This window comes from Myotis davidii, unplaced genomic scaffold (genome assembly GCF_000327345.1).
Source record: "Myotis davidii unplaced genomic scaffold, ASM32734v1 scaffold1, whole genome shotgun sequence".
Lineage (NCBI taxonomy): Eukaryota > Metazoa > Chordata > Mammalia > Chiroptera > Vespertilionidae > Myotis > Myotis davidii.
The window spans coordinates 6,848,879-6,872,213 of NW_006294681.1; the positions used below are offsets into that span (position 1 = coordinate 6,848,879).

The 23,335-nt window shown below is 35.8% G+C and overlaps 1 protein-coding gene across 3 annotated transcripts in view; it reads left to right on the plus strand.

Moving 5' to 3' along the window:
- The window catches only part of ATP6V1H (ATPase, H+ transporting, lysosomal 50/57kDa, V1 subunit H), a 78,351-nt gene that overhangs the window by 13,746 nt on the left and 41,270 nt on the right, over positions 1 to 23,335 (plus strand). For 2 of the 3 annotated variants that reach the window (XM_006769082.2, XM_015567444.1), the window contains exons 4-8: positions 935 to 1,048; positions 3,583 to 3,687; positions 7,081 to 7,134; positions 15,878 to 15,975; positions 20,344 to 20,536. In XM_006769082.2, the coding sequence (XP_006769145.1) occupies positions 935 to 1,048; positions 3,583 to 3,687; positions 7,081 to 7,134; positions 15,878 to 15,975; positions 20,344 to 20,536 (564 nt within the window). The remainder of the gene's footprint in view (positions 1 to 934; positions 1,049 to 3,582; positions 3,688 to 7,080; positions 7,135 to 15,877; positions 15,976 to 20,343; positions 20,537 to 23,335) is intronic. The other variant, XM_006769083.2, reaches the window with a different exon arrangement.

A 23,335-nucleotide genomic window follows, 5' to 3' on the forward strand; every position in this document is an offset into this window, starting at 1 on the left:
AAAATGGAAACCAAACCGGTTTCGGCTTGAGTCCTTTCATAAAGTCATCAGCATAACCATTTTCATTGTTATTCTAGATTATAGTGTTTATTATTTAAGGAATGGTAGTCTGTCCCTCAAATGGGGTAACTGTTAGCACAGACCAAAATTAAAATTAGGGTGTTTAAAAAGAATTAAATACTGATCTGAAAATTAAAATGATTGTTTGTGTGGTTATTTGTGCTTTTACCAAATATTGCTATTTAGAAACCACACTCAGTGAACCAGAAAGTGTATTTTAGTCAATAATATGCAGAGAAAATTTAGGGGAGAGGTAGAGTTTGCATGATTTGAACTAAGAAATAATTGTTTCTCAATTCCTAAATCCACTTGCTAGTGTGAAGTACTGTTTTTTTGGCTCTCTTTATGTGCCCTGATTTTTCTATCATGATATTCTAAGAGTAACTTTGCACATTTGAGATTTCTCTAATACTCCATTTCCCTTGCCTGCTTGTATATAGCATGAGATTCTTCCTGCCGATCCTTTCATCTACAGCTAACTTGTGATCTCTCTGCCCTCTTCCTATTTTGTTTGTGTGGAAGCAGGGTAGAGGGGTCTAGATAACAGTAGGGAAGTCAGTTCAGCAGTGTAGGCTGAGAAGAAAGTAACTTAGAATGCTACACTTTGCAGGGCTGGGGTCTGCTGTCTTGACTCACTTGAATTAAACTAATCATAATAATTAAAGGTGATTGTATTTTTAAAATACCCCTGCCCCCAGCAATATTCCCTCACCCCATAATAATAACCTCAGGGAGGCAAATCTCATACACACTGGAAAAAGAAAACAAACGAATTGATGGGACATAAAATGAAAGGTTGAGTAGTAGTGCATAGTTGCCACATTCTTTAGGAAAATACATCCTGATTAGTGACATCATTCCTTTTCTTTTTTAGGAAAATCATCAGCGTGTTAGCATTTTTTTTGACTATGCTAAACGGAGCAAGAACACTGCCTGGTCCTACTTTCTGCCAATGTTGAATCGCCAGGATCTCTTTACTGTTCATATGGTAAATTTGAATTGATCAAATTTCTGGTTTAGGGAAGAAACACACCTGGGCCATTTATGACTTGATAATCTCCCAGTTCCCAGAGGAGTAATTGGTGTGATAACTTTGCAAAGCAGTGTTTTCTTATTGGTGTTTAATAATGTGGGGATAAGCGGAAAGTAAAAGATAGGTTTGCTTTGATACAGTTAAAGTTTTGTAGAGTGTAATGATGAGTCAGAATAATAGCCTTGTAGTTGATGTGCAAATGCCTCTGGACATCTATGACAGGATTAACTGAATTTTACTTTAGAAACTAAATTTTGCTTTGAAGCAGCTATTGTGTTTAATTTTAATTAATTTATTTTTTATTTTTTCAATTAGCAATAATCGCACCTCGATAAACCTCATTGGCTATGATACTGCCACTATGTAAAGCTTTAATTTTTATTTTAATTAAGCAATTACTTAATTGCTTTGTAACATTTTTGAATACAATGCTTTTTTAAACTTAACATTGAAGAATTATTTAAGGAGTATGTGGAGATGTATGAGAGGAGGGTTGAGAGAATAAGTCTTTGAACAAGCCTTTCTATTCTCAGCGTGGAGTGAGCCATGGGGTGGGAGAGCTCCTGAGGTTGCTCATCTTATTAGATGCCTTAAGTTTTCCAAGTCAGAAACACTGTCAGTGAAACAATATTGAGAATATGAATTCTCTCTCTCTTCTTATATATCCATATTCATTTCTGTACAAATGTACTCATATATTGTATATATTTTAACAATGACAAGAGAAATAAAAAAGGGGGGACTCATGAAATAAACCACATTATAAATAATAATTTAAAAAAATAATGTATTTTATTTTTTCAAATTGTAGAGGCTCGTTTCACTATCTGGATACTGGTTTAAAAATCTTCCTAATATTGATGGTTTTATAATAAAATTGACAAATATTTTAAAGACCAAATCTAAAGTTCGGGTAAAATTCATCATTATTAATTGTGTAGCCAAATCCATGTTTCAATTTCTTTATGATTTTAATTACTTTTGGGTAATCTACAATTTTGAGGGTCAGATTGTTATTGGTTTATCGCATGCAGATGAAGTAGCTTTATGCCAGAAGTAGAACCCTTAGGTCTTTCTCTCTCTTTTTAAATACATTTTTTATTAATTTCAGAGAGGGAGAGAGATTGAAACATCAATGATGAGAGAGAATCATTGATCGGCTGCCTCCTGCACTCCTCCTACTGGGGATCGAGCCCAAAACTTGGGCATGTGCCCTGACCGGGAATCGAACTGTGACCGCCGGATTCATAGGTCGATGCTCAACCACTGAGCCACACCAGCCAGGCATCATCAGGTCTCTTGTCCCTTTGTCTTTGCCATTTTGATTGTGCTTACATTGCTGATTATATTTTCAACTCCTGGTTTCCTTACAGGAACCTTTTCAAGCCACTTATCTATTTTGTGGAAGTTAAGTCAATTTAAAATAGGTAATGTATTTGTAAATTTACTTAGATAGGCACATGAAAATGTCAGTATGTCAACTTAGTGAATTAGTTGAGGTACTCCTGTTAGCCCTCCATGGTGTAGAATTCCAGATATGTCATGACACTTGAATATTTGACCTGCTGACCTTAAAAGCGTGCCTCCATCACCTGGCTCAGCTGTATCCAAGTATGAGAACAAATATCAATCCACCAACATAGGAATTATTTGGGAGTTAGCTAACCTTAGCCTTCTGCTTTCTACTAGGATCAATTATCGCTGAATAATTGGAGTTTTGAAACAATGACTTGCTTTCAGAAAGTTCTAAAAAAATATAAAATTGGATTTGTGTGTGGAGAAGTAGTATTTTACACTGCCTATTTTGTTTGTACATATACATATACATATATATATTCAGACTTATTGTGTAGTTATTCAGGTATAATTGACAAAATTATAAGATATTTAAGTGTACAACGTAATGATTTGACACACATATACTTATAATATCTATTTAATAAAAAAAATTCATGCTTGGTTTTATAGCTTGAAGAAAATTGAGAAATCTTTGAATGTGGAAAACAGGGTATATTTTTGTATATCAAGAGAGTTGGCTGTTTAATACTAGCATAAGTTTTATACCAAGATAAAGATTTTAAGTGTGAGAACTCACAAGAGGCTTTTAAGGCACTGGCTGGCAATTTATTCTAGATTGCTCAGGACTGGCAGGTGATTTGGTGAGAGTCTTCTGCTAAAAGGATTTCTGTGTTCTTTGGATTTTTGCTCGTCTCATAATGAATCCCAGTCTTACTTTTGAAACTCAGAATAATATAGAGAATGTCATGAAATTTTTAATTTAACTAATTTTGGTTCACATTATTGGAAATATTTGAAAATACATTTTAACTATATTTAAAAATACATTTTTAAAAATGAAGTATAAACTATTTTTGGAGGAGTTGAGTGTTAAAAAAATAGAGCAAAATGGTTACAAGGCCTGGTTTTTAAGATATATGATGTGATTTTTAGAATCAATATAGTATTCAACTGTATTTCTTGTTTTTTAGGCAGCAAGAATTATTGCCAAGTTAGCAGCTTGGGGAAAAGAATTGATGGAAGGCAGTGACTTAAATTACTATTTCAATTGGATAAAAACGCAGCTGAGTTCACAGGTAAAAGACATTTCTGTTAGTATCTTTGCAAGGAATGTAACATCCATGCTCTCTCCAGCTATTTATGGTAATTATGGGAAATGACAAAAAGAGTCATATAATAAAATAATGCCTACTCTTAGGTATGGTACTCTGCTTCACTTTTTCTTTCTTTGACTGGCTTCAGCTCCACCCTTTCTGTCCTTTCTGCCACTTGGGATTTTCCATTCCAGATGGAAGTACCTGCTTTCTAGGTAGCTGCCAAGATCACACAGGTTGGAGGATTGAGAGGATTCACACAACTCCAAAGAGCATACTCCTGTAAGGCTTATGTGACAGGGAAAGAAGCTGCATCATGGAGAGAGTGCAGGCAAACTTTGGGGCTGAGAGACCTTCAGGGGCAGCACGCACATCTGTCTTAGGCCTCTGGACCACCAACTGTGGGAGAAATCTTGGTTTTGGGAGAGCTCTCCAGATATTTCTAGGGGACCTTTCATGCCCTTTTAGTCACTTAATCAGGCTGACTAAGTAGTTACACCAATAAACACATTGGCATGGGGTGCCACCAGGGAGTTTCAGCACTTTATACATCATTAGTCAATCCTCTCATTCTAGTCCTGACCAAGAGTCCAATTCAGGTTTCTAGGCACTCCTGGGTAAGCATGGAGCTGCTGGCCCAGCTGTGAGATAGCCTCACAGTGACGCCTCAGGATTTCACTGTATCCTTGTGGGATTGGACATTTATTTAGGTCTAAGGTTAAATATGAAGCCTGCTTATTGGCTGTCTTGTTGCTTTCAGACCTCTCTAGCTCTGCTTCCCATGGAGGAAATAGCTTGCTGGCTTAATGGCTGGGAAAACGACAAGTTTTCTGTTTTTGTCTTCATAGTTCCCCAGAACAGGGCAAAAGACAAGATACTTATGATGGCTCAGTGGAGTGTTTCTTTTAGGCTTCCAGTATTAGATGGCAAGGGGGAGACTGGGTGGGAATGGTCATCAGAAAAGGAGTGAAAGGAAGGAGGCGGGGAGGAGTATTTTGGGGAAGAAAAGGTAGAAGAGAATGAGATTTGGGTGTGGGGCTGGTTTACATGAATCAATGGGCCAGGAGAAGTAATACAGGAGAAGCAATATTGGTTGCTATTGTGTTGTAAGTGTTAGAGTTCAAATAAATGTCTATTTGAAATACATTTTTGGAAAGTTGACATTTAGATTTCAGCAACTGTTATTTTAATAGGTTTTAAGTTGAAGCATAAGGGAGACACCAGGATATTGGGCTTAGATTGATTTTTTTACTTATTGCCTGCCTTTTGGGGGGAGCCAAATTGCTTTATATTTGGATAGGGCTATTTTGGAGTGTCTTTAATTTTTTTTTGTCAGTAGCATAAATATTAACACTTTTTGGCTTAGTTTTTAAAGTGTTTTTACAAGACCCACAAATATAGATGTTAGTGAGTTTGTGAGGCATTTAAAAAGCCAAGATATTTAGAACACAAAAGTATTTTACAGTTTTTTTTTGACGTATATCATTTGGGATCAGAATACTTAGTTAAATAGGTACGCCCCCATTTTTCTTTTGTATTTGAATTTACTTTTTCTTTGAGCAAACTTCATTTTGCTTTAGTGTTAGCTTTATGGTATAGTGGTAATGGGGTTCTATTGTAGCTGGATTCATAAAATGAGAATTGGCAGGAAAAAATGTGTAGTTTGCCACTACACATTTTGGGTTGTTTCATCTTAGACTTTTCTTCATAGGAATAACATTTATATTGTGTCTCAGATGATTAGTCATTTTTGTAATGATTAACTATGATTGTAATCTTGTTGAGCAACTGGGGGGAGGGGGGAAATATTTCCTTCTTTAAATGTTTTTTCCCCCCCAGTTTTAATTCTTTTTCTTTTTTTTTCTATTAAAAAATTTCAGTGTTGACACAATTGCAGGTGTCTCCTACTCCCCCACCCTTTGCCCACATCCACCCACCCCTGTCTCCTTCTCCTTTGGTCTTCACCAAACAAACTATTGTCTGCATTCATGGGGAATGCATATTGATTTGAGAAAGAGAGAGGGAGAGGGAGAGGGTGTGAGGTGGGGAGAGAGAGAGAGAGAGAGACATTGATTTGACTCATTGGTTGACTAGGTGGACTCATGCATGTGCCTTGACTGGGGATCAAACCTGCAAGGTTGGCATATTGGGATGATTCTCCAACTAACTGAGCCACCCAGCCAGGGCATGTGGGAAATATGTCTGTTATCACTAGTGGGAGCAAATATTTCAATGTCTAGAACTGTTTTCATTAGAATTGGTGTTAGATAAATGCTCTTAAAGACCTTTTCAGTATCTTTCTAGAGTACTCTTTTTATCACCGAATCTTTGGCTTTGTTTACGGTATGGCATTTCTGCTTTGCAAGTCCTTCTGCTTACAGAATGACTCTTCAGGGTTCCCAGGCCCAATTCTAGCTTTGCTTTGCAGAGTCTGGTCACTGTTTCTGCTAGGCCCTGGATGGCACTCTCTCTGTTACTGTGGGCAGCCACCTCTTCCATAGTGTTCTATCAGATTTAAATTATAGACTTCTTGTTAAAAGAAAGAAACATAGGATTATTTGGGATTTTATTTTCTACCTTGCTTAAATGTCATTTGATAACACTATATCTAGAAGGTCTCTTTTTCTTCAATGTGTTTTCTCTCTCAAAAAGGGACCACATTTTATGATTCTAATAGAAATAAATTTTCAAAAGTCCAGATTAGTTGCAAATTTGGATATTTTATTCTTTGATTTATAGCAACATTTAGGAGTATTATAGTTGGTTATGGGGGTATGACACTTAGTAGATAATAGTTATTGCACAAAACAAAATAAAATTTCCCTTCTGAAATTTATTATCACTTTTTTTTTGCATATTCAGCCTTTAACTTTCTACCTTAAAATTTCTTTGGTCATTTCTATATAACATGTAAGATTTTGATTTTCATTGTAACTTGTTAGCATTGTTGTGATAACTGAATTTTAAGCTCTGTGTGGTGTCTTCCCATCATTAGGTACCTATTTCAAAAACTTGGCACAGAATATAGGTTGGATAGCTCAGCTTAAGACAGTTATCTTATTGGATAAACAATTTAGTAAGTAAATCCTGAGACTTGGAAATTTGTGCCAGCTTCATTCATGAAATTTAGTTGGAGCTTAGTATTCAGCTTACTATTGTTCGATATTTTGTAATATATTGACTAAGATATTATATGGATGAGTATTATGATATTTAGAATATTTCCTATCATCCCCATTCTTTTTATTAGTTGATACTCCATTAAGTAGGATTAGGAAAAAAATTATAAAATTTGCTTAGCTCCCTTTCATACACTGATAAATTAGGATAAAATTAAAAACAAAACTAAGTAATAAGTTATTTATTTTGTAATAGAAACTGCGTGGTAGCGGTGGTGCTGTTGAAACAGGAACAGTCTCTTCAAGTGATGTAAGTACATTCCTTCTTAATTCACTAGCCTCCTAACGCCCTGAATCTAAGTTATTTTGAGTCATAAACATTTAAAATTTTGAAGATGTTTACCAGTGCCCCAAATGTAAATTCATGGGTTTGATGTCACCTCCAGTTAGGTTAATGGTATTGTAAACACTGTATTTTAAATATTTATGGTCTCTGGTGAGCACTGTTCTGTGGGTACACATGAGACTTGTGCTTCCCTGTTGCTCTTCTTGGGCCACTTCGTGTCAGACCTGAGAATCAAAGCAAGAGTGAGTTCAGATATGCAGCTGGAGCAGATACTCATAACATTACTCTCTTCAAGCTTCAGTTGTCTGATAAACTAATATCTTTCTAATAGATGCGTGAACATTGCGTCAAGCAGTTGAAAACAGTTCAATAACCTTATGCACTAAAACTTGCTGCTTGCACTGTGTTGCTCAAAGCTTTATATGGGGCTACATGGTGGGCAGAACCCCTCCCCCCCTTTGTGGGATCAATCTCTCCCGATACTTTTGTAGAGCCAAAACTTAAAAGTTAAAACTAATCATGTTTCTCAAGTTCCTTTTTGATTATAGCTATTTTCCCCATTTGGGATTGGTTTATATTTATTGTACTCAGAATAGCACCAAAACTGGCAATAAGTTTGGACAATAGGGCTGGAATGATTGGAACCAGTTGAGAGAAAAATAAGGGGACAAAAGTTAGAAATGTAGGTGAAGTGCATCTAGCTTCATTTGTTGGAAACATCTCTGAAAACCTGCAAAGCATCGTTAGAGGATAGTGTCTACAGCCTGCCTGTAAAAGACCTAAATGAAGCTTTGTAGAAGACGTTGAATGTCCATATTAATTACTGTAACTTCATATTTTGCATGGAACATACTTATAGGTATTCTCTGAGATTATAGATGGCAGCAGAACCCATTTTCAAAGTCAGAGATGAGGCTTCTCTTGGGGCATGGGTTGAAGGATTTCTTCAAATAGAGTGTTAGGCCAGAAAATGGCCATTAGCCTTCTGAAATCAGAAGTCAGAACAAGGTGTAGAACTAGATGAGTTATCTTGGGGCCAGGGTGGTGGGAAGTGGTGGGTATTCAGCCATTAGTAGATGTTTAAATTGGGAATCTTTATTTTACCGACTTGAATTTTCTACCAGTTGTAATTTGAAAAAAAGTTTAACTTATGTATTAGACTTATTGGTAGATTTTTAAAAAGATGTTTTTAGAATCATGCCTTATAAACTAATTTGAGTGGTTGTTAAAGTATAAGTTATTAAAGCTTAGATGATGAAATGCAAGTTCTGGTGACATGAAATTCTGATTTTGCTTTTTCTATCCAATTATTGGAAAAACAAAACCGATTAATTGAATTGACTGTGCATTAGTCAAAGTGGTTTATCTAGTAGACTCAATCATGTACATGGAATTAGCATGAGGGGTAATTGTGAGAAAGGAAAAGTTGGCCTTTGATTTCCCACTTTCTTCCCTTTAGTACCTTTCAAACCTGAACACACTCTTTATCTTTTACCCAAGGTTCTTACTGTTTCAGAAGGCTATGAACTTTAGTAAGTTCAGGGCAGTGTGTTAGCCTTCCTTTGCTATTTATATTTTAATAGGGAAATCTGAATTGGTAGCCAATACTTACTGAGCTTTTACTGACATTGTTTTAGTTATTTTACATTTACATCTTCTTGAATATTTTACACTCCTTGTTTGATATAGGTTTTAGTATTAGCCATGTTTTATGGATATAAATAGTGAGGCTGTGCAGAAAGGCATACCAGCTTGCCCAAGATCATTCAGCTAATGAGTGGCAAAAACCTCAAAGAAATGAATTGCTTACTGAGAGAATTACTTTTGAGGCGACTGAACTGGAGTTGGATCTTTAGGCATTCCCGTCTCATAGCCTATTCAGATTTGTGAAAACATCCACATTACCTCTTAAAATCCCTTTAGTTTTCAGAGAGCATAGACAAGCAGTTCGGTAAACTGCATTACATGTTATCGCCACTTGATGTCAGTATAGGACAAATTAAAAAAGGTTTACACTGCAAAATGAGAAAGAAATATGACCTAACAGTCTTAACTTTTAAAATTGTCCTGGAAACATCACAAGTTATGAGTGGATTATTACAAACATTTTTATTACATAAGTGGAATTTCCTTAAGAGGAATACTATGATCTCTCAGAAATTTGGAGGCTTTAGAAAGAATCTGGGAATTTTTTATTTGTTTGTTTTGTCTGATCTTGAATTTCATGTAAGTGGAATCATATGCAGTATGAAGTCTTATGTGTTTGAGTTCTCTTGCCCAGGATTGTGTCAATGAGATTCATTCATGTTGCATTTAGTAGCAATTCATTCTTTTTATTGGTATGTAGTAATCTGTTAAATGAACGAATATACTGTATATTCGTAAAATATACTATTTTATTGCTATATAAGTATCCATTCTCTATTGATGGATGTTTGGGTTACTTCTAGTTTTTGACTATTCTGAATAATTTTGCTATGGATATTTTTGTGCATATACATATAAATATAAATATATGTGTATGTATTGTAGATAGTCTGGAGCACTTAGTTCTAGAATGGAATTGCTGGGTTATTTGTAAGTTTTGTAGATATTGCCAATCAGTTTACGAAACCAGTTTACTTATCCATGAACAAAGTATGAGCATTCCAGTTGTTCCATTTCTTACTGACACTTGATATTGTCCTATTATTTTTTAAGGTGAATGATAGAAGCAAAGATCACACAAACATGTGTGCACACTCACTTTTTAGTTTCACAAGAAGAGATTCCTTTAGTAGTCATGAAGCATTAAATATGTTAGGGACTGTTAATTAGCAGTCCTCCATTTCATGTAAAACTGGCTTTTGGAATTTGAGTAAATTAAGTGTTTTAAAAGTTCAATTTTGAGCTTCACTGATACCACGATACTGTGCATATTCATTCTCTGTGGGACAGATGTCTTTTACTGCAATGTAGACTTATTTCTTCAAGTGCCCACAATTCCAAAATTTAGGTGAATATTATCTTTACTCTTTCTTATTTAGTTTGTACTTAAATCCCAGCATTATAGAGATGAGCATTGAAACATTTTTGTAACGTTAGTTTTCCTTTGGTACAAAGTCACTGAAGTTTTTATGTTTATCTTTTGTTGCCTGCCAACTTTGTAATTCCTTAATTCTTGAATTCCCTTGTAATTCTGTAGAATACGGTTCTCTGAGACCATATTCACCAGGAAGGTGAATTCTGTCAGTTGCTATTTACCCTACAGTGGTTATTCCACTGTAATATAGGAGAGTTTGCATTTCCAGCAACACTGGAAAGTTTACCCAAATGATATTTTCTTAAATGTACTGAGAAATAGAAATAGTTTTTTTCTACAATTGGAGTTTGCTGAAAAGGGTGCATGTGGTGGCCAGTTCTCAAACCCGGGATGTCTGGCACCACCCGGAGAGCTCCTGCTCAAGCATGAAGAGAGTGGACTCCTATTGCCCATGCAAGATTAGCTCACTATTTTAATTTCAGCCAATTACACCACCTTTTAAGCCTGGGGTTCCTCATCTAAAAAAAGGGGGGGGGTAATCATAATATTTCCCTTTTGTTCTTTATTAAAAATTTTAGTTTTTAATTTGTTTGAAAGTATGCTGAAAAATATCATATACATGTTAATTGTTTTTATAAAAACAAATTCTTTTTTTTCTTGTTTAGACAGTGTTTTGGTTATTGAGGGTTATAAGATTCAATTTGATTATTAAAAAAAACCAGAAAAATTTTACATCAAAGAAAAACTATGGTTGAATGACATTTAAGCAAGTAGTAGTCGGGAAAAAAGGCAAATAGTTATCTAATACATTTTTATGTATGTGTATATATTTTTGTTAAGTCAGTCCAAATACAGGTAGTTTTTTCCCCCCACCAGATAAGTGAATTACTTTAGCAATTTAAATGGACACTATTATCTGGCTGAATGAACTCTTTTACCATAAATATATTCTAGTAAAACAGGATGGCATAAGGTGTAGCCAAAATTGATTATATAAGAATTTATGTAAATTCTTAAATTTAGATGACTTAAATTAAAAAAACTAAACAATTATATAAGATTTATAATTACAAAACAGATTTATGTGGGGCTTCAAAAAGAAAGAGGATAATAGTACTATGTTGTATATATTGCTGCAGTATTGATTATTATCAATATAAATTTTTTTGTCAAACTTGTAATTATCAAACTGTATCTATTAGAGCCCCATTCCTTTGGTATTAGCGTAAGATATGAACTTTGTTTTATTTCTTTTTGTTCATTCATTCAAGAGATATTTATTGAGTGCTTGCTATGTACAGTGACTTTGTGTTTGGAAGGTGCAATATTTCATCACCACAAATACTACCTCATCAGTTTGGTGGTTCTTTTAAAAAAAAATATATATTTTTTTATTGATTTCAGAGAGGAAAGGAGAGGGGGAGAGAGAGAGAAACATCAGTGATGAGAGAGAACCATTGATTGGCTGCCTCCTGCATAATCCTCACTTGGGATGAAGCCTGCAGCCCGGGCATATGCCCAACTGGGATCGAACATTGGCCTCCGGGTTTATGGGTCATTGCTCAACCACTAAGCCACATAGGCTGGGCAGTTTGGTGGTTCTTGATATTGTCCTGTAAGTTAGACTATTTTTCTACTTCTCAGTTCTTGTTTGGTTTGTCTATGTTTGAAGTCCTATGAGATTTCAGGATTTCCCATTAATATTTATAGCTCTTTCATAGAGTACTTTTCAAATTAATGTCTGCGAATAGCATAGGAAATTCCAGCAAAAAGAAAATTAATACAGCAAGAAAAGATTAAGTTAGAGTCTGAACAATATGGTATTGAACAATATGGAGGACAGTAGTACATTTATATGTAATTACCATGGAAATCAGATTAAGAGAAATGATAATATGGAATTTGGGGTTTCTATGTTTTGTCTTTTTTAAAAAAGTTATCTTGCTAGGCAGAAAACAAAAATGACTTCACTTGGAGAAAATATACAGGGTCGGGAAAAGTAGGTTTACAGTTGTTCATATGGAAAATAATACAATCTCTCTATATAAAAGCCTAAGTGACCATTTGACCGGTAGCTATGACACACAATGACCACCAGGGGGCAGACGCACAATGCACAGGCATGGAAACATGGAACAGACTGATGAATCTCAGAGGGAAGGGGGTACGGGGGAGGGTGGTAAGAGATTAACTAAAGATCTTATATGCATACTAGAGGCCTGGTGCACAGATCCGTGCACTGGTGGGTCTGAAACCGGGTCTCCGACATCCCCTGAGGGCTCCCGGATTGTGAGAGGGTGCAGGCCAGGCCAAGGGACCCCACCGGTGTACGAATCTGTGCACCAGGCCTCTAGTAATTAATAATAATGCAAGAATAAAATAAACTTTGTGTTTTGTGTACTCACAACTGTAAATCTACTTTTGCCCCTCCCATATTTTAAAATGTTAGGTTCTCCTTTTTTTCCTTCTAAAGCCAAATGGCAAAATAGAAAAAAATAAGATCAAGTACAATAAATATTTAATTATTTACTTAGCAAACGAGCATTTTTAAAGTGCTGTTATTTACCAGGGACTGTGCTAACATGCTGAGATTAAAAAAGACTCCTCTTTTGCTCTCTGGTGTAACGGGGATCACACACACACACACACACACACACACACACTCACACTCACACACCACGGGCAAGAATAGAGATTTATATGTGACATCATGAAAGGAATTAATTCCACCTGGAGAAATCAGAATACAATAGTAGATGCAGCAGCAAACAATTGTTGAATATCATATGATATTAACTCATACATTAACGAATGAAAATATCCCTACACCCCGGAGATTTGTCCCTGTTATCCCCATTTTATAGGTAGGAAGCTCATACGTACCTTGTGAGTGAGTGTGCTAGGCTGGTTCCAGAGCCTATGTTCTTCAACATTGTGACACTGCAACTTTCTTTCATGGTGGAGGAGTTAGAACATTTGATTTAGGACTTGCAGCAGCAGGTGAGTCAATTCAAGTGGAGAGGAGAATGGGGAAAGAGCTTTCCAGTAAGTAGTTGTAGATAGAAATCTGGTTCTCAGGTTTAGGTCAATGGTGATCCTAACGTTTACCATGTTAAGTAGGGTGATAAGATATAAGACAGGCAAAGAGTAGGTGATAATTCTTTCAAGAAACCTTCATGTGTTGGGAAGAAGAAGATGCAGAGATTGGTACAAGATTTAAGGAGAGTATAAAAATGGGTAAGAATTGAGTATATTTAGAAGCTGAGGAAAGGAAACCAATCAAACAGAGAGCGTGAAGATTCAGGAGAGGGGTCTGAATGATGGATTATTCATTATGTGGGAGGAATGGGACACAGACCTTGCTGGGGCAGTGGGTCTTGGACAGGAAGATGTCTGCCTTCTCCTAGGTGAGAGAGAAGTAACAATGGGTATAATGAAGTTCAATTTGGAGAATGAGATGTTGATAGCTGAGTGAATCTCTTACTAATGGTCCCTATTTTTTCTCTTACTGCTGAGAGTGAGGGCAGAGACTAGGACAGGAGGATAGTGGTGAATAAGTGGCAGTGACCGGGGAATGGCAGAACAGACTAGAATTGCTGGATGGCTTTGCATGATTATACAATTTTCTGCAGCAGTATCATATTAACCGTTGTGTAGTATTAGAGATGGTGACTGGTTGGATTGATTGAAGGCTGATTACTTTCTTTAAAAATATTGAATAGTTTATACATGAGATTACTGGGACAATATAAGTGAAAGACAAAGAAGTGATACAATTTACTTAGTTTAATTGAAGGCAATAATTCAGTCATTTACCAGTGTTGCCATCACTATATCCTTTGAAAGTAATTTCTAGAATGGTATTTGGATTACTTCATAATGTATAATAGAAGAGAGCATAGTTTTAGAACCAGTGTCTTTTATATGTTCATTTATAATATGAATCCTGAAGCTATATATAACAACGAAGAGTCCGTATTTGAAATGTGTCATGTATTTCAAAAAGTATGGTAAATGGACACAGAAAAGAAAGACATATAATGAACCAAGAAGTTTTTGTGTTGAGAGGAATTGTTGCTAAATGGAAGAGGAGAGAATACTTTAGGTTGCCTTTTAATTGAGGATATGTAGAAACCTTGCTAAGTCTGTTTCTCTAAATAAGAAAGGTGGAATTCCTCTTTCACAGAGGATTACTACCTGCTTACTTAATTGGAAGATAAACATTTTTTTTTCCATTAGGGAACATTGTTTTAGAACTGAAGATGCACTATTATTTTGGTAATTGATTTCTGCTAATGTCTTGGGTTTTCAGACAAATTATATTACTGGGTATATTGTACTTTTGGGCAACTATGTTCACTATTTGCTAGGTAAAAATTTAAGATAACCTTTTCTGATAACTTTTGATTAATCTGCCAAATATACTTTTATCATTATGTTTTTGTATTTGAGTGCCTGGAATTTCTTTGAAGTGTTGGGTTTTAACAAATGTTGTTTAAGTTAAAACACTGTGAACTAGTGTATTAGTGAATTTATAGAATATCCATGAGTCTCTCCTTCCTTTTCTTCTTCTTTTTAAAAGTTATTTATTAGCATGTTCTTTAAAGCTAGAATCTGAAATTATCTCTTGTCTCTTCATTTCTTATAGATGTAAGGCTCACGGTAAATATGTAGGGTAGAGCCCAAGCCAGATGTCACTACTAGCTTTGCTAAAATGGAGGAGCCTATATATTCCTGGGGATATTATACCTGTTCATTTGTATTTTCAGATTTAACCACAATTTCTCTAAGACATTGCTTTTGAACTAACAGCTTTTAAAAATTATAGAGTCTTTTTCAAGTGTTTAATTAGACTTTTTATATGCTGTATAGTTTTTTTAAGGTTCTTGTTTATTGAGTTTCTATGAAATGTCTAGCTGTATGCTAAATGAATTACTTTATTAGTTCTAACAATACTTTCTCAGTTGCTTGGAGTAGGCATCCTCTTTAAGGATGAAGAAACCGAGTATTGAAAAGGTTCAGTAGCCCTAGCTGGTTTGGCTCAGTGGATAGGGTGTCGGCCTGTGGACCAAAGGGTCCCAGGTTCAATTCCAGTCAAGGGCACGTACCTTGGTTGCAGGCTCCTCCTTAGGAGGCAACCTACTGATGTGTTTCTCTCTGTCTTTTCCCCTTTCACTTCCACTCTCAAAATCAATGGAAAAATATCCTCGGGTGAGAATTAAAAAAAAAAAAAGTTCAGTAACTTGACAAAGATCATTCAAATATGGGCCTGTCTCAAAGTATACACTTTTATCTTTTTAATTTTATTGTTTTTTGGTCTTTCTCTAATTATGAAGAGTAGTATTCTCCATATAGTGCCTCTCTTCTTGGGAAATGAAACATTGCAAAGTAATTATCAAACCATATCAAAGATATAATTACTATATTCCTCCATTTCTCAAACTATGTATGTTAAGTAGTCTTGACCTGTGTAGATTTAATTTGGCAGAGAAGATCAGCTTTATTTCTAAAAGGCAGAGAGAAATGCAAAAATGTGGATTGACTTTTGAAAAAATATTAGGGGATTTTGAATGTTCTAATGGTAAGAAATTCTGGTAAAAACAAAATCCAGACTTTTTGTATGTGCATGGTCTCATGACTTTCAATGCTTTTTAATCTTAAAACCTTGTACTTCTCCTTGCGTAGAGCTCTCAGTATGTGCAGTGTGTTGCCGGGTGTCTGCAGCTGATGCTTCGGGTCAATGAGTACCGCTTTGCCTGGGTAGAAGCAGATGGGGTAAACTGGTGAGTGCTCTTTTACTTTTAATGTAGAATAACATTTAAAAGCATCTATCCTTGACATTTGCAAAGAAATTAATAGTATTAATCATCCAAAAGAAGTATTTAACTTTTTTTAATGTCTGTTTAACAGTGAATTATGCTAACCTTCAGATAAATCAATAACTAATTACTACCAGATGGATTGTTTCACCTTTCCCTTGCTTGGTCTGTGCTATTAAGGACTCCTAAAAACCTTTTCTTGATAGAACAAATTCCAGGTACTCAGAATAGAAAAGCAATCATAAAGGTATCTTGTGGTAAATGCAGGCAAAAATCACTAATACAAGGTCTTACGCAGAAAAGAGTGAATATAAGCCATTCTTTGTAATGCTATACAATTAGTCCATTTTTTGTGGGGTCTTCATTTGCAGGTCCAGAAACTTTGAGGAACTCTCTCAGGTTTAACAAATGTATTTTTACAAAGAACCCCTCACCCCCCCTCGCCCCCCAAAACAAATGAAATCCTTTTACTACCAGAACGCCCATTTATTTATTCATAGTGAGACAACTCACTGTTCTTAAACCAAATACTCTTTTAAGTTAGTGAAGACATTGTTTCTGTTACACGTTGGAAAAACCTATATAGGAAGCTAGTTTATCAACAGAAGGTTGCTTAGTGAACAAGGTTTCAGAGTAAGAAAAGTTGACTGAACAATCCTGGTGCTGTGTCAGCCTATAGTAAACAGGTTGTTAGTGAAAACATTTTAGGTACAGTGAGCCACCCTTATCATTTAGGAGAAGTTTTGTGTCATGTAGGGAACTGTTTACCATCCAGTTCCCAGAAACCAGCCAAGGGCCAGCTAGTTTTGTAGGCAGACCTTTTTAAGGATAGCAGTCACAGGACGATGATGTTAATAAAGGTAGACAAAAATGATGATGTTTTCAGTCTGTTTATCTTTTTAAAAAAATGATGCACTATTTTGCCAATACATTAGAAAGGATAATTTTTATCTCACTATTGATATTATTTTCTGAGGCGATTTGATTCTTCAGTTTTCTTATAATTTTAGCTGTTAATTGTTTTTAGCAGTAGTTTGGAATAATAGATGAATATTTATCAAATATTGTCTAGGATGATGAAATAGAGTAAATCTTCAAATTATAGACAACACAAAAGCACTAATCTCCCATACTGTGTCTTAGGTTTCAAAGACCTCCGTGGTAATAGCAAAATAAATTGAATTTAATTCTATTAAACAAAAAGTAGATATTATTTTTCCCCCCTTTGGAAGACTGTTAAGAGAGAATAAAAGACACAAAACGGCAGTCCCTCCAACCTCTCCCCCACAATTTAAGCATTTTTTATTGTTGGTCATTTATGTTAAGATTTTCTTTTTATTTATTTATATTAAAATTTTTTAATGTTGACATTATTGCAGGAGTCTTGCCTTTTGCCCCCCTTTGCCCACCTCCACCCACTCCAAGGTATCTTTCTGTTGTTGCATTGGTAAATGGGATTGATTTTTGAATTTCTCTTTCTGAGAGTTCATTATTGGTGTATAAAAATGCCATTGATTTCGAGATATTGATTTTGTATCCTGCAACTTTGCTGAATTCATTGATTATATCCAGTAGTTTTTTGGTAGAGTCTTTAGGGTTTTCTATGTACAATATTATGTCATCTGGAAATAATGACAGCTTTACTTCCTCCTTTCCAATTTGGGTCAGCTTTTTTTAGCCTAGAGCCAGGGGTAGATTTGTGGTTGGGCCGAGGCTCCCTGAGGTCAGTCTCCACCTGTCAGCTCCTCTGCTTCCCCCTTAAGGTTGCCTGGCCTTCCTCCTGAGCCTTCCGAAGAGAGTCTATAGGATGAATCCAGGCTAGTCTAGCTCAGGCTAGTTGGTGCCCTGCTTAGAGATTACACAGTCAGGCACTCCATGAGGGTAAACTACTCTGTGCTTCGAAGCCAGACTCCTCATTTTCTGCCAGAGACTCCAACTTGAATCCCCCCTAAGGGGGCTGGCTGCAGGTTTGGGTTGAGTACAGCCTGCAGTCTCCTCTGCAGGAGCAGGTTCAGCCAGCTTTGCGTGGGTTCCACACTCCACAGTGTGGGCCAGAATCCCAGACCTGCACCACTCCCCCTTGCTGCTATCCCAGCAGTCAGAGTCCTGAGCCACTGCTCAGGCTGGGCTGCTAACAATAGGAGCGCTCATTCACTGGGAAGGTGTGGTTCCAGCTTCCCAGGAAGACAGAGTTGCCCTGGTTCCCTCTGTCTGATGCCACGTATTTGTTAAATTACTATGTTTAGGTTTCTTTGGGCCTTTGTGTCCTTTGCATCTCCTTAGTCTGCCCTTCATGCTCCACTGTATTCAGTCAGGGCTCTTGCTCCTAAAGGAACCTCTTCCTTTTTTTGATGAACAAGAGCTTTATGTTGCTTCATTAGGGTATTTCTTGTGGTTAATGTTTGGATATAGAAGACTTCTCTTTTCAACAGAATTATATATGTTGTAGACAATTTTAAACTCTCTTCAACTTCTTTGCGGTCCTCATCTTCGTTGACCGTGCCTCCTTTAAAACCTTAATGTCTCTTGCTTTCAGCAACAGTGTATTGCTGGCCCTGAGCTCTCCTTAACCCCTCTGTTCATTTAAAATTTTTTATTTTAATAGAGGTAATTCAATACGAAGAAGTGTTAACTAGGTATACATTTGTTAAATAGGTTTCTGAAAACAAGCACATAAAAGGACTCTCAAGAGTCAGAAAGGTAGCAAGTGCAGATACGCCTAAAGCTTGGGAACAAAGGTAAGAGGTTGTAATAACTGAATTTACATGTTTCAAGGAGGGGCAAATGAAGCTCCCATTTGACCATAGAGGGGGCTGTACTACTCATCTGCGGCTTGTTCCCCTGAGCTCAAAGCAGAGGACTCATAGGTCGGGGATCCAGACAGTTGTTGCTGATGTCTCTGAGGCTGCGCAGTGAGGCTTGTTCTGCCGGAGCTGTTGCTAAATGAATTCAGCTGCTGCCATGGGAAAGAACAGTTGCTACCAGGGTGAAGAAATGCTGCTGAGTAATATTCACAAGAATAGGAAGCCAGCAGGAGACACTCCCTTCTTCCTCCATCCTGTAGTCAGCCTCTAGCACCTTCTACTGGCAGAACCAGCTGGTAAAGAAGAAATGTGGCTTAAAGTCTCAGCCACAGTATCACAAAGTGTAGAAGGCTTACCTTCATAACTGGAAGAATCAGAGAGAAAAGGAAACCAGATATTAAGGTGTTAATAGAATAAAATTGCATGATTTTACAGCTGTTGAAATACTGATATTAATATTAAATAAATGCAAGTCTTAAATAACCAAAATAGAAAAGACTCAAGGGAGGAATCATGCTTGAGAAAATGAAAGGCAATTCAGCAATTTATAACTGTTTACAAATCACAGAAATGGAGAAATGGTGCAAATATGAACCTTCCAGTAAGTTAGTAATAGATTATAAAATTAGATTTACAATTTATTTATATTAATAGACTTTTATTTTTTAGAGCAGTTTTAGATTGACAGAAAAATGGAAAGTGCAGAGAGTTCCCATTTATACCTGTCCTTTCATTGTTTTCCCTATTTTAACATCTTGTGTTAGCTTGCTACATTTATTTTAATTGGTGAACCAAAAATGATCTATTCTTATTAACCATGGTCAGTAGTTTACATTAGAACTCATTCTTTGTGTTGTACATTCTGGTCATTCTTTATTGGCCTAATTTGATGGTTTCTATTCCTCCTTGTGAGAATGAGGCATTCCCCATGGAAATTACCTTAGTGGTCTTTCTTGGTGTAACCTCTTTCATTTCCATTTAGCTTTCCAAATTTTCATGTCAGTAAAATAGGTTGAACTAGAAGCTTCTGAAGTTCTAACCCCCCAATTCAGTGACTGGCTGTGTCAAATTTAGACTCATAGTGGGTTTTTTGCCAAGCTAATTCCTTCTTTTCTTTCTGAGTTTCCTAAATATTTTTAAAGCTATACATGATCCTCTTGGTCATCCAGACTCAGATCTTGATATAACATCTGACTTCACCAAGATGTACATCCATTGTGTCACCAATCCTGTTGATTTTAGCTTTTTTAATGTCTGTCAGATTCTTTTTACCCTTCCTGATGTTGTATTACAAGTTGGTGTTTCCTTTCTCATTGCTTCCCTGAAGTCCTGTAACTTTTGGAAAGACTTAATTGAAGCTGTGCTGCAAATGATCCTCTCTGAGTAGGAATCCAGCTTGCTTGTTATTGCTCGCAGAAAAGATACTGAGGACATAATTTTGTTCCATTAGTACAAAAAGAATAGTCAATTATTTCTTCTTTCTTGTTACACTGTCATATTAAATGTTTTAATGTGTGTTCCTTTTCAGCATAATGGGAGTTTTGAGCAACAAATGTGGCTTTCAACTCCAGTATCAAATGATTTTTTCAATATGGCTCCTGGCGTTCAGTCCTCAAATGTGTGAGCACCTGCGGCGTTATAATATCATTCCTGTTCTATCCGATATCCTGCAAGAATCTGTCAAAGAGAAAGTGACAAGAATCATCCTTGCAGCATTCCGTGTAAGTGTTTTGTGGCATTTTTTTATGGTGTGTGTGTGTGTGTGCGGCATTTTCACTGTGGAGTATGTTCCAGGGCTTTTAGCAGGTTGGAAAAACTTACTTGTTCTTCATGTAGTTATGAAACTATGGTATCTTGGTGGACATAGAGTAAAAAACCCCCCACTAATTTGTATTTATGCCATGGGGGAATGGGACAGGTGGGAGGAAACCATTTAAATGGATGAAATGTATGAATTATATAATGCTTGTAAGAAAATATAATAGCATTGAATTTAGATAGAGGAAGTCCCTTTTAAAAAATATATAACACATAAATACAGACAACAGTATAGTGATTGCCTAACTAGAGAGAAAGGAGTGTGGGAGGTGGAAAAGGGTAAAGGGGGAATGTAGGGGAACAGAAAGAGACTTTACTTTGGGCAATGGATGCATGATGCAGTGTGCAGATGTTTTGTTGAGTTGTACACTCAATATCACCCCAATAAACTCAATAAAAAAAGGAAGTCTTTGTTGTTGTTGCAGTGTTTTCTAAGAGACTATGATTGAGGCTTTTCTCTTATGGAACCCTTATTGTGGTATGGAATTGTATTTCAGATTTTGGATCTACCGACTAGCAGTATTTCTGAGGCAACTATAAAATATGTGGTAGACATGCAAATCCAAGCTATTGCTTCAGAATCTGTTTTTAACTAATATCACTAATATCTTCCTAATTTTTCTAAGCATGTAGAAATAAATATATAAATAGGTGTGTAATTTTGTTTTGTATTTAAAAATAAAAATGTCATCTTATGATAAATACTATTCTATAACTTTACTCTTAACAATATCAAATGAGTATGTTTTCATTTTTATATGTGTAGATCTTCAGTTTTCTTTTTAATGGCTATATTCTGCTGTATTGATGTAAAGCAGTTTATTTAACCAGTGTTCTGTTGATGGGCATGTAGGGTTTTTCTACATATGTTTGACTGCTTTGATGAGCATTTCTGTTGGATATAGTTCTAGAGATGGAATTGCTGAGCCAAAGAGTATACTTTTCTACAGTTTTGATAGATAATACTAAATCACCATTCAAAAATGTGCAAATTTACATGTTTTTCAACTATGTATTGGGAATGCATGTTTTTTCATTCTTTTCCTTGCATTTCATGTAATCTTTCAGTTGTTACAAAAATTAGGTGAAAAAATGATATTATTGTTTTAAATTTGTATTCTGTTAATAATGAGCGAAGCTGAACATCTTTTAATATTTTTATCAGGCATTTATATTCCTCCTATAAATTGCTAATTCATAGCATTTGTCACATTTTAATTTTTAAAATATGATGTGTAATAACTTTTCTAGATGTTTGTAGTTAATAATAATAGTAATAACTAATGTTTATTGAGAGTTTATTCTGTGTCAGGCACTGTTTTAATTGCTTTAAATGTGTTACGTATTCAGTCTCCCCAAGAGCTCCATGCAATGGGCATGAGGCCACAAGAGGTCACATAATTTGCCAAACTACCCAGAGAGCAGCAGAGTTGGAATTCAGACTCAGGCAGTCTGACTCATGCTCTTAGCCACTATGCTAACCTGTCTTTGACATTGAGAATAATAAATGTTATAATTTATTGAGTGATTTTTGTGCAATGCCTAATTTAATCTTTATGATAATCCAATACGTGCTATTACTATTTTTTATTTTATGGATGAAGAAACCAAGACTTGGAGATTAATTCCTCAGTTACTAAGTATAGAATTAGAATTTCAGTGAGATATGTCTGGCTCCAAAGCCATCTTCTTAACCACTCTGGCATCTTCTTTTTTCTTTTCTTGGGGCATTTTCTCAAGAACCTCAAAAAAGGAGAAAAAACCATGAAAAGGAGAATTATGAGTCATGTGACAAGGAATTCCGTTTTCTTTGCTGAAAATACCAGCTGTGAAAGCATCGAACTCCATGTTTTTCCTAGTTGCCTACCAAGGGTTGAATGAGTGACTAAAGGCATTGAGGAGTGAAGTTCAGTGTAAATTTCATTGAAAGAGTGGAAAGTGAAGTGAAAGTGTGAATGTCTAGATATGATAAATGCCAGTCATCTGTTGACCAAGTGTTCTATGTATTATATTTGTTTTTGACTATCCTTATTTATAAAATGTAATATTTTTCATATAAAAAATTGTTCTGTGGCTTTTGAGAGGTTTATTCTTAAGAAATAGGTAAATGTGGTACCTCTGTATTCTTCTGCCGTAGGGTATTGGCCCTGCCCTTAGCTTCTTTACAAACTGTCTACATGAGGTAAATTTCAGTCTCGACCAGATAAAGCAGTAATCAATCCTTAAATCAGAGTAGGTTGTATTACTGAGACTCTGAAGTCTTTTAGTAGCTAAGGTGAACATAGTTTTTCTTCTACTTGAATGTTGCATTATCCGTATTCTCATTTATTTAATAAAGGTGAAATTCTAGATATAGGATCTTCTGACAGTTTCCTTCTATTGCTAGAGCTCAGTTAAATTCACAAACAAGTTTTGAATCCCATTTATATTCCAGCTCCATTATGCTAATTGTTAAGAAACACAAATGCCCAAGATACAGTTTGACACATAAGGGCTTGTTGTTTAGTGAAGACAGAATATGTAAATAGATAAGGCCATGATCAGTAATGCAAGGCAATGATCATAATATACAAGAGTAAAGGTAACATGAGAGAGGTGGAGGGTAAGAATAAGGAGTTTTGCCCTTCTTAGCAACATTCAAATATACAATCCCTAATAATAAAAGATTAATATGCTAATTAGACCAGACAGCCAAACATCCT